The sequence below is a fragment of the Echinops telfairi genome, unplaced genomic scaffold (assembly GCF_000313985.2).
Source record: "Echinops telfairi isolate 266 unplaced genomic scaffold, ASM31398v2 ScPeMD7_2291;HRSCAF=2852, whole genome shotgun sequence".
Lineage (NCBI taxonomy): Eukaryota > Metazoa > Chordata > Mammalia > Afrosoricida > Tenrecidae > Echinops > Echinops telfairi.
Window position 1 is genome coordinate 30,262,701 of NW_022106189.1, and position 10,762 is coordinate 30,273,462.

At 42.3% G+C, this 10,762-nt stretch overlaps 1 protein-coding gene across 1 annotated transcript in view; it reads left to right on the forward strand.

Moving 5' to 3' along the window:
* Positions 1-10,762, forward strand: part of LRRC36 (leucine rich repeat containing 36) — a 49,419-nt gene that overhangs the window by 5,114 nt on the left and 33,543 nt on the right. Inside the window, exons 2-4 of the mRNA XM_004704838.2 lie at positions 3,787-3,914; positions 6,146-6,338; positions 7,323-7,419. Of these exons, the coding sequence (XP_004704895.1) occupies positions 3,787-3,914; positions 6,146-6,338; positions 7,323-7,419 (418 nt within the window). The remainder of the gene's footprint in view (positions 1-3,786; positions 3,915-6,145; positions 6,339-7,322; positions 7,420-10,762) is intronic.

Below are 10,762 nucleotides of genomic sequence, written 5' to 3' on the forward strand. Positions count from 1 at the left end.
AATCATAGAAACTTTTATTAAATCAAAAATATCTAAATATGAAGCTATTGTTTCTTGAGATATCCTCCATCTAGGTCTATACACAAACTATTCTAGAATATAGAAAAAGATAGCAGACTTCCAAACTCATGAAGCAAATAATAAAACCAGGCAAAGACATTACCAGAATAGAAAATTATAGACCAATGTCTCTTATAAACATAGATGCAAAAATTGTAAGCAAAATCCTAGCTAATAAAATTCAAGAAAACATTTAAAATACATGTCATGATCAAGTGGGATTTATATCAGATATGCAGACTGGTTTAACATTAGGGGGAAAATCAGTGCAATCTACCATATAAATAAAAGAAAAGAACTATATTATCATATCAGTTGTTGAAGAAAAAACATATTAAAAATCCAACATCCATTTTTAATTTTAAAAACTCAAACAAGAATAGAAGGTAAATCCATTAACATAACGAAGGCTATATATGCAAAACCAATGGCCAGCAATTTGCTCAATGTAGAGAAACTGAAAGTATTCCTTCTGCAAATGGGAACCAGACAATGATGCCCTTTATCACCACTCTTATTCAATATAGTCCTGAATGTCTTAGCCAGAGCTATTACACAACATAAAGAAATCAACGGCATCCACATTGGCAAAGAAGATGTGAAACCTCTCTGCAGATGGCATGATTCTAGAAAATCCCAAAAACTGGTCAAGAAAATTGCTGGAACTAATTGAAAATTTTGGTAATGTGTCAGCGTACAAAATCAATAATAATTTTAAAAAAAACCAGATTCATGTATACCAAAGAAGAGAATTCTGAAAATAAAATTTTGAAAACATTTACAATAACCACACAAAAGATTAAATATTTAGGACTAAACCTAACCAGAGGAACAAAAGACTGTACAAAGAAAATTGCGAAACATTATTACAAAATACTTTAAGGGACCTACATAATTGGGAGAATGTTTCATGTTCTTGAATAGGAAGATTTAATATTGTGAAAATGTTCATCATATGTAAATCATATGGAACACAATTCTGATTCAAATCCCAGCATGATTCATCAAAAAATGGGGGGAAAATTAATCACTAACTTTATATGTTAAGGAAAGAAACCCAGACTATGCAAAGCACTTCTAAAAAAGAAGAACCAAGTGAGGCAGTTTCTCACTTCCTGATTTTAAAACCTATTACTTAGCCACGGTAGTCAAAACAGCTTGGAATTGGCACAACAATAGACATGTAGACCACTGGAACAGAATAGAGAACCCAGAAATAAAACCATGCACCTACAGATAACTGATTTTTATAAAGGGCCAAAACACATTAAATGAGGAAGAGATGGTCTCGCCAATAAATGTTGCTGGCAAATTGGATTTCCATTTGCGGAAGAATGAAGCAGGACCCAGACCTCACACTATATGCAAAAATGAACTCAAGATTGATTAAAGACTTAAATTAAATGACAATTCTAGATAAAGACCATCAAGGAGAAAACAGGGGCAAACCGAAGGACCCTAATGCAAGTCATAAACATACTATCAAACAAACAAAAAACACACATACTATCAAACATAATGAAAAACACCCACACAGCAGAAGACAAAATAGAGGACTGAGGCTTCCTAAAAATACAACATTAGTATGCATCAAAAGTCTTCTTCAAAAAATTAAAAAGAGAACCCACACACTAAGGAAAAAAATATTTTGGCAATAATTTATGGGAAAAAGGGCTAATCTCAAAAATCTATAGAAAATTGCAACAGCTCAACAACAAAAAAAGACGAATCAATTTAAAAATGGCCCGACGACATGAATAAACAGTTCACCAAGATGACATCTAGGAGAGCAACAAGCAAACGTGTAGAAATGCTCGCAATCACTAGCCATTCTAGAAATGCAAATTAAAATGACCATGAAGTACCACTTCACTCTGATAGAAAAGTTAAAAAAATTACTGGAGAGGATGTGGAGAGATTGGAACCTTCATCCACTGCTGGTAGGACTATAAAACTGTACAACCGCTGTGGAATGCAGCACTTTGAAAATGTGCTTTCTCAAACAAATGGGACTAGAAATACCAACAGTCTCTTTATTCGGCATACACGCTACAGAAATGCAGGGCAAAACACAAGGAGATATATGCACATTCATGTTTATGGCAGCAGAGTATACAATAGTGAGATGGAAACAATCAAAAGGCCATCAGTGGAAGAATGGAACACAATGGAATACTATGCAGCTCTAAAGATTAATGACTCAGCTCTCAAACACCTCATGACATGGACAAATTTGGAAGATATTATGCTGAGTGAAGTTAGTCAATCTCATAGAACAAATACTGTATGAGACCACTATTATAAAAGGAAAAATTGTTATCACACTAAAAGAAGCTGACTCCTGAAGCCTCCCTCTCCTCAAAATTTTTTTATTTATTTGGAATGCCAATGTCCATGTAAACAGGCTTTATTAAAAATGATGAGTTCAACTTTCATGAGGCTGTACATGATTTTCTGTAGAAAGATTGCTTACTGTTGCATCTCTGAATAAAACATTTTTTTGCCCCGTGAAGTTATGAAGCCTGTATATTAATATTGGAAGATTATTCTGTTTTCCTGGTATCTATGATGTACAACATGACTTTTACCTCTTCCCTATCTGTTTTCACTCTCTTTGATGACCACTCAAACCAGTGTATAACCTCTAAAAATATTGATACCTATAGGTGACAGAGAAAGGCATGAGAAATGCTTCAGGCCACTAATGGGAATCATAAGTGTCCTTCTCTTTTGTTCCATGAGGGACCCTGGTTATGTGTTGGCTGCTAACCACAAGGTCAGTAGTTTGAAACCAACCAGCCACCCAGAGAAAGACGAGGCTTTCTACTCCCGTAAAAAAATTACAATTTCGGAAACCCTCAGGGGCAGTTCTACCCTGTCTGATCCAGAATCGGCTTGAGGGCAGTGAATTTAGTCTTGTTTTTGCGGTTCTATGGAAGCACAGACTTTCAGGGTATTAGATCACTGCAAAACATGCCCCCCAAATCTGGCCAAGTTTTTTTGTTTTTTCCCATTTTAAAGTGTGCCGTTCAGAGTCATGCAGTCCATTCAGAATGTTCTATAACACTCCGGTTCCAGAGAATTTAACATGTCATCCTCCCCAAAGGAAACCCTATGTCCATTGGCAGTCCCATCCCACCAGCTCCCCCGCAACCACTCACTGCTTTCTGTCTCTGGATTTGCCTATTCTGCTGAAGTCTACAATGGAATCACATTCCGTTTGCATTTGCTCAGTATTCCTGTCATCCTTACAGCACCTTGAGGGCAAGTCCTGTTCCCGTTCCCATCTCACTCAGAGGGAATGGATGCCCGGAGGTGAAGTCTTTTGTACAAGGGTTTCTAGTACCCTGAACTTTGTGTCAATGCACAGTTATTTAGATCTTCTCGACTACTCTTCTTTGGACAGGCCCTTGGGTAGTTCCCGCCGCCCCTTTAATTTTGGTATCCTAAAATAGCTTTGCAGTGGGCATCCTTATGGTATCTATTATCCTGGCAAAATTGTGTGAGTATTATCTACAGGGCTAGATCCTAGCAGTGGCATTGTTGAATTACATATTTTAATTTTGGTGGGAGGGCTTTCAGAGAATGTCACCACACCTGATTTGGTGTCTTGGGCCTCAGGTGTAGTACCTTTCACAGATGGGAGATGGGAGGCAGGAAAGCCTATTTTCCCTGCTGTTTAGTCAAGCAGACGGCGTAATCTATGTGCTGATGATCTCTTTTCAGAACTGGTGGAGTCTCTTTCATTGCAGGGATCTTATGCTGGAAAAATCCATTCCATTGGTGATGCCTTCAGAAGTTTTAAAAATCTCCGATCCTTAGATTTATCAAGGAATTTGATCACTAGCCTAAAGGTAAGTTCTATATTCTATGACCACTTAGGTATCCCAATTTATTTATTTTTGGATGGGAAGAAGTAAGAGCTAGGTACTGCCATCCTGCGGAGTGTGGACTTTTTCCTTTTAAATGCGTCCAAACAAAATTGTATTCTTCACTATAAAAGTCTTACAATTAACCAATATCATACCAGTCACCAAAAAAGAAAGGTCTTCCAATTCTGCTCTGTGTTAGGAAATTTTTATTATAAAATATTGGGGGGGGGTTCCATTATATTCAAGGAAAACTATATCAAGCTATCACTGCCTAGGGCAACAGTTCAATTGTATATAAGAACTTGCCAGGTGAGCTTGTAAAGCTATATAGGTCATAAGAGCTGACTCTGAGAGAGATTCTGATCTCTTTGGTCGACCCTGAGTGGGCTCAGGATGTGCCCAGCTGTTTCAGATTCAGTGGTCAGGGAGACACTGGTCCAGAGGGTAACTGTTGGTTTTTTCTAGGCTGAGGAAAATGATGATCTTGTAAAAGGAACATTTCCAGGATAAGGGATGTGGAACAGAGAGCAGGAACTGGCCTGAGCACCCCCTCCAAGAGCCTAAAATAGGAAAGGGACAATGCTACCACTTGCTCTTACCCACCGTGTCTTTCATTTTCTGTAAATATGGTGGGAAACTATTGTGAAGATGAATCGGACAAGCAAAAATAATCAAAAATGCCAATTTCAAAGACTTCCAGTGCAGTGGTGGCTTATAGGAAGCACTCAATAAATGTGTTCCTTTTCTACTTTTTGTATATAGGATTTATCTGCATATATTCATCTCTGACAGCTCCGAACCACTTTGCTTAATTTCCCCACAGGGAATGTTGTATGATTATCGCTACTGTAATTTTGGGAAACACATGAATTCATGTCAAGGGAGGAGAGCGAGGAGAATAGATATTCCCTTGACTCTCACAGTGAGAGAAATGAAAGGATGACTTGAATTGGGGCAGTAGACAGTTTGAGGCAGTTCTAGTGGGGGTCATCTAAAAGCTCTGGTGACAATCCTAACCACTAACCCTTTAATAAGACTCACATTCAAAAAAATAATTAAAAATAAATAAAAATAATATTCATGTTCATGGAATTGGAAAGAGCTGGAAAGGAATGAATCAAAATGTAAAACAGGATTCTGTTTTGGAAATGTTTTGTATATGTCTCTTGAGTATTCTAAGTTTACTGAAATGAGAGAAGGGTCGTTTTAAATGGGGAGAATAAAAATGTTGTAGCAATACCTGATGGACATTTTTTCCTGAAATAATCCTCAAAGATGGAGCTCCTTTTATGGTATTTTGTCACTAATTGAAATATGTAGTTAGATATATGAGGGGGCTTCAAAAAGTTCATAGAAAAATGGAATATATATATGTATATATATATTTCTCTCTCCCCCTCCCCCCTAAATACTGTACCAAACTTTAGGGATGTGTAGGAGCAGCTAACTAACCAAATACATGAGCACTGAGCAGTTAATTTCAACAGCCAGCATCAGCAGAAGTGGAACTCTGTGGCTTCTTCTCCTGAGTGTCTCTGTCCTGGCTGGACCATTGCCATTTCAATGGAGACAGAGGGCTGCTTCGTCCACAGAAGGAGTCCTGGACAAGGAGTATTTCTACCAAAGAGAACTGATCAGAGGCTGGGAGCTTGTGCAGTGGTTGGAACTCTGAAGGGTGAAACAGGACAAGAGGGGTCCAAAACTGGGCCAGGCGGGAGAGCTGGGGGACACCACTGATTTGTTTCCCCAAGGATTGACCTCATGGGTGATACAGTGTGACTTAAAGAACACACACACACACACGTTCCTTCTTCAGACAAGCTCTTCTTCCTACCTCTTTTCTATAGTAAGTGGAGGCGCTTTGGGTGGAGAGACAGGTTGTTGGTGAGCATCAGAGAAGTACAGAAGTCCCCTGGGCCTGGCTCCCATCCGGAAGGGTTGCATTAGGAGCAAGAGAAGTCGGGTGTTGAATGCAGCTATTTGAATAGCAGATTTTGTAAAGGAGGCAGAGCAGCCTGTATGTGAATGGTTAATATTTAGAATGCCTGTGCCCTGTTCTTATTCCCAAGTGACTGGATGTGAGCTCCAACCCTCTTTTTCTCATAGGACCTGAGCAACTTGGGCGACCAGGTTGCAGGACAGAGAGTTAAAGATAAGCTTCCATCTGTGAGCGTTCTCGTCCTTCCTGCTATCATGTGACCTTTTCCTTGCAGGGCATCCAGTACTTATGTTCCCTCCAAGACCTGAATTTATATTATAACAACATCCCTTCGTTAGTGGAGGTGTCCCGCCTCCAGCCTTTACCCTTCCTCAGAGAACTGGATTTGAGGCTCAACCCTGTTGTCAGGAAAGATACAGACTACAGGCTCTTTGCTGTGTATACGCTGCAGACTCTGGAGAAACTGGGTGAGACCTTCCCCCACCCCCACCCACCCCCAGTCCTGCCTCCATGGAGTCTTACTTAAATCCGCCGCCTCCTAACCTGTCTGGATGCTGACCCAGAGTGGGCGCCGACGGTGGGGGCGATGCTCACTCATTCCCCAGTACTTATGTAACTTGTCTGTGCTGCCGGGATAGATGATGAATGAGTCTTGTTTGGTTTACGAAATGATCGTCTACGATTTTATCAGTTCCTTCCAGCTGTAGCGCTCTTCAGTCGACCACTTCCTGAAGCACCTCCTCCCCAAGCAAATGCTTCCAGGTTGAGGTTGATTTTTCCAGGTGTCCTAACTTGGCAAGTGTGTTGTAGAACTCTTGGGGGAATCAGTTGCCAAGGGACGGAGAAATAGTCCCCCAAATGAGCTGGCTTAGACTTCCTTATCATTTGTTGAAAATGCAGAATTCTGTTTCAGATTCCCCGGGGAAACGTGTTGCTGTTGTTGTTAGTTTGTTTTAAGCATCCTGGAGCAAGGGCCTGGGCTGCTAAGCTCAAGGCCAGTGGGAGGGAGATGAGGCAGCCTGCTTCCGTAAAGATTTGCAGCAGTGGAAATCCTATGGAGTTGTTCCACACGGTCGCTGTGGGTCAGAAGTGACTCAGTGGCAGAGGGTTGATTTTTTTTTTGGGGGGGGGGAGCATTCTTGTCCCAGCAGCAATCCAGGGACGCTAAGTAGACTGCTTCAGAAAATGCTGTCACCTTCAGCCTTGCCTCCAGCCCAGTTGGGGTGTTTGTTTTCCTGAAGGAGGGACACCTCAGTGGCCGCTGTTGCTATGGCGTGCCCTGGAGTTTCCCTGAGTGACTGTCTGCTCTAGTGACAACATAATCGCATTCCCTGGTAACCTGTCTCTCCTAAAGAGGACATTTGTTTTCCCTGTGTGATTGTGGCTTTCTGACCCCCGACTCTGGACTCCCAGAAGAGCAGCATGCTCAGAGCCCGGTGTTTTGCCCACAGACGATCGAACCGTTCGAGACAGCGAGCGAAAAGCCGCCAAGCTGCATTTCAGTCAGTTGGGCAACAGTGAAAACTTTCTCTTGGAGGTGGAAAAAAGGTAAGAGTCTGAAAGACTCTCCATTTTTATCTTCTTGTAATTTAGTCCTGGACAGAGGGAAGAGTAACTTTCTGCCGAGCTTTTCTGAGCACGCTACAAGTTGGAAGACTCCTTAGATCAGGAATAAAAAAATTAAGAAAGGAGCTCTCCCACACAAGGCGAGGTAGCCGGATGGGACTCTGGTCCTCTGTGCGTTCTTTCCTACTTCCTTGAACTAGCGGGTCTACTTTGGATATAGCAGGGCAAGTGGGAAAGTATCGCCCTCAGCTTCCAGCTCCTACATACATGGATTTATTCCAAACAAAACGTGTTTCCACGTGTCTGTGTGATCAAGTGGATGGCTGCAGACACGTTCTCTCAAGGAGATGCTTGTCTTCGTCTCGTTAGAGTGCCTTTAAAAAAAAAAAAAAGTCCACTCAAAGCAGTGATGTCTAAGGGGACCTCTCGGGCCAGCTAAGCGCTAGACGGAGAGGTCAGCTCAGGAAGTTATGGCCAGGAGTAATCCTGATAGGCTCACTTAAGGACACAGGATGATCACAGCGGCTTCTTAGGAAGATGTTTTAAGAAAACTGAAAACTGCCTTGCGAGAAAAAAGACCAGGAACGTTGACCCAAGGAATGTTCTTTTTTTCTTCCCGCATCATAACACTACACCTGCTCATTTGTTGACGGTTGCAGGGGCTGCCTCTACAAGAATTTTGTTGGGAATCCTTCCCACAGCCACCCACAGCCCTAATCTTGCCTCTTCGGTCTTCTTTTTGTTTTGCAAACTCAAAGGACATTCCAAAGGAACACCGTCCCAGGAGGGTTTCCAAAGTGCCATGGTGCAGGTTGGGAAAGGGTCAGAGAGGTGACCCCATCACCTGCAGAAAAGGATAGACCTAGATGGAGGATGGGCCAAGAAAGCAACAGCTCACGTTTGGGGTTTTCTTTCTGTTTGTTTGATACAAGTTTCTATGAAGCTAACTATGATTTTTGGTAACAATACTTTTTGACTCACCGGTGCCATGATACTTTCCCTAGAGTAGTTGTTCACGGTTGATCGTTGAGGGGATGTTATGGGTTACTTTATAGTCATAAAGGCTCCCCAATCCTAGTTTGGTAGAGTTATGAATCAGTCCATGATCCTTTCCCATTGAATCAGGTGGAGTTTATGCTCATTCGTCAGATTGTTCGCAGAAATCACCTGTGCCGTGTTCCAGGCAGAGAAGGGAAACGTTCTATAAAGTAAACTGACGTTGAGACTAACGCGATTTGCTTTTTCCGGCTTTGCTTGCTAAGCCCTTATCAAAACAAAGCACTCCCAAATCTATGCTTTTGTTCAAAAGTCGCTTTCTTACTTATTTTTGAAAAATAGAACTCCATTACAAATGATTTCAACAATGCAGAAAAACCCAGTGAAGGGGTACCACTCACCCGCGCGCCATCCTACCACCTACGACTGTTTGGAGGACGTTCTCCCAGACATCTGTACGCCTGGGACTCGTGCAGAAGTATCATTCCTCCCTCTGCTTAGCTTTCACTGAAAACCCAGTGCAATATTCCAATGAAAAGTAACATATGCTGTTTGTTGAGAATTTGGGAAGTACTGTAAAAACACAAAGAGTAAAATAAGTGACTCCTAATCCTGCCACTCAGTAAAAAATATTCATTATATTATGGTGAGGTATATGGGCGTGGATGTCTATACATATATAAAATCACTAAAACTTGAAAACATGTACACACACGTCACTATTTGTTTTACACTAATTTGCTTCCTATGCAAGATGTTTAAATCAATTAGATAACATGAACATATCCTTGCAACATGATTCTTCTCCATACATTTTTTGTTTGTTTACTTGCTTATCGCCTTCTCCTCCCTAGACGCTAGCTCTGGGAGAGCAGGGCCTTGTCTGGTTCGTTTATTGCCGTAGCCCTCATTGTAGGGCACTGCCTGGCCCACAGAACAATCTCACTGCCATCAAGTGGATTTCTACTCACCACGACCGATAGGGCGCCGTAGAACTGCTCCCTAGCATTTCCGAGGCTGTCAACCTTTAAGAGAGCAGAAAGCCTCATCTTCCTCCTCAGAGCAGATGGTGGGTTTGAACTGCTGACTCTGCAGTTAGCAGCTCAATGTATCACCAGCTACGTTCCACCAGGGCATCTGACCCCAAGAAGTGAGTAAGAAATCATTTGTTGAGCGGATGAATGAAGTCACTGCTACTGCCCTGGTATTCTTCCTTTGTTTCAATAACATTGCTTATCTCTACTCAGACCCAGTCTGTGGTTCATCGTGTCCCCCCTAGAGACCATCCTTAGTTCCTTGTTTTTCAAAAGCCAGGTGTCCAGACGGTGAGCCCTGGTGGTGCAGTGGTTGAAGTGCTCAGCTTCCACACCCAAAGCTCGGTGCCTTGAACCCATCCGCAGCTCTGTGGAAGAAAGATGTGGCCGTCGGCGTCCATAGAGACGCACAGCCTTGGGCGTCCTGTGGGGCAGTCTAGTCTGTCCTGCAGGGTCACAATAACCCTGAACCGGCTCAATGGAAGTGAGTTTGGGGGGTTATCATTGACTTCCAGCAGCATTCATTCACCCTTTTAAGGTGTGCAGTTCTCAATTTGGGCAAGTGAACTTCCAAATCAAGATAAAGAACATCCTCAAGCTCCCCCAGCGGCCACGGGACGGAGGAGCCACTGTCTCCTCTCGCCTGAAAGCAGGACCGGATGGCTCTGGGCTTCTCCAATGGACTGCTGTAACCAGGGTCCTAATCCAAACAAGCTCACTGTCATGGGGCCCATTCTGACTCATACTAAGAAGGTCCCAATTAGAATGTGAGGAAAATATAGAATCAGACTCAAATTCATAAAAAAGGACCAGACTTGAAAGAAAGAAAAAAAAGGACCAGACTTACGGAACTGATCAAGACAGGAAGCATTCTGGAGACCGTTGCCCTAAGACACCTTTTTTGACCTGGAACTGAAGTTTCCCTCCTGGAAGTCACCTTTCAACCAAATACTAGATGGGTCTATAAAGCCAACAGTCACACCCATAAAGTGTGTGCCTCTTACATTTGCCCAAACTCAAAGATAAGAAGGTGAGCAATGGGGTTGGGGGGACACGCTGGCAAAACAGGATGCAAGAGGGAGAGCGCCGACACACTGCAGGGTTAGCAGCCAATGGCTCAGAGTAATCTGTGCGTGCATTATTGAAGAGGAAACTAATTTGCTGTGTGCACTTTCACCTGAAACACAATACAATGTTAAAAAAAAATCCCTGGGAATACTTTGTAGTCAGTCCCCTCCCTACACTTCTGCTTCCGACAACCACCGATTTAGCAAATATTTGCCTTTTCCAGAAAG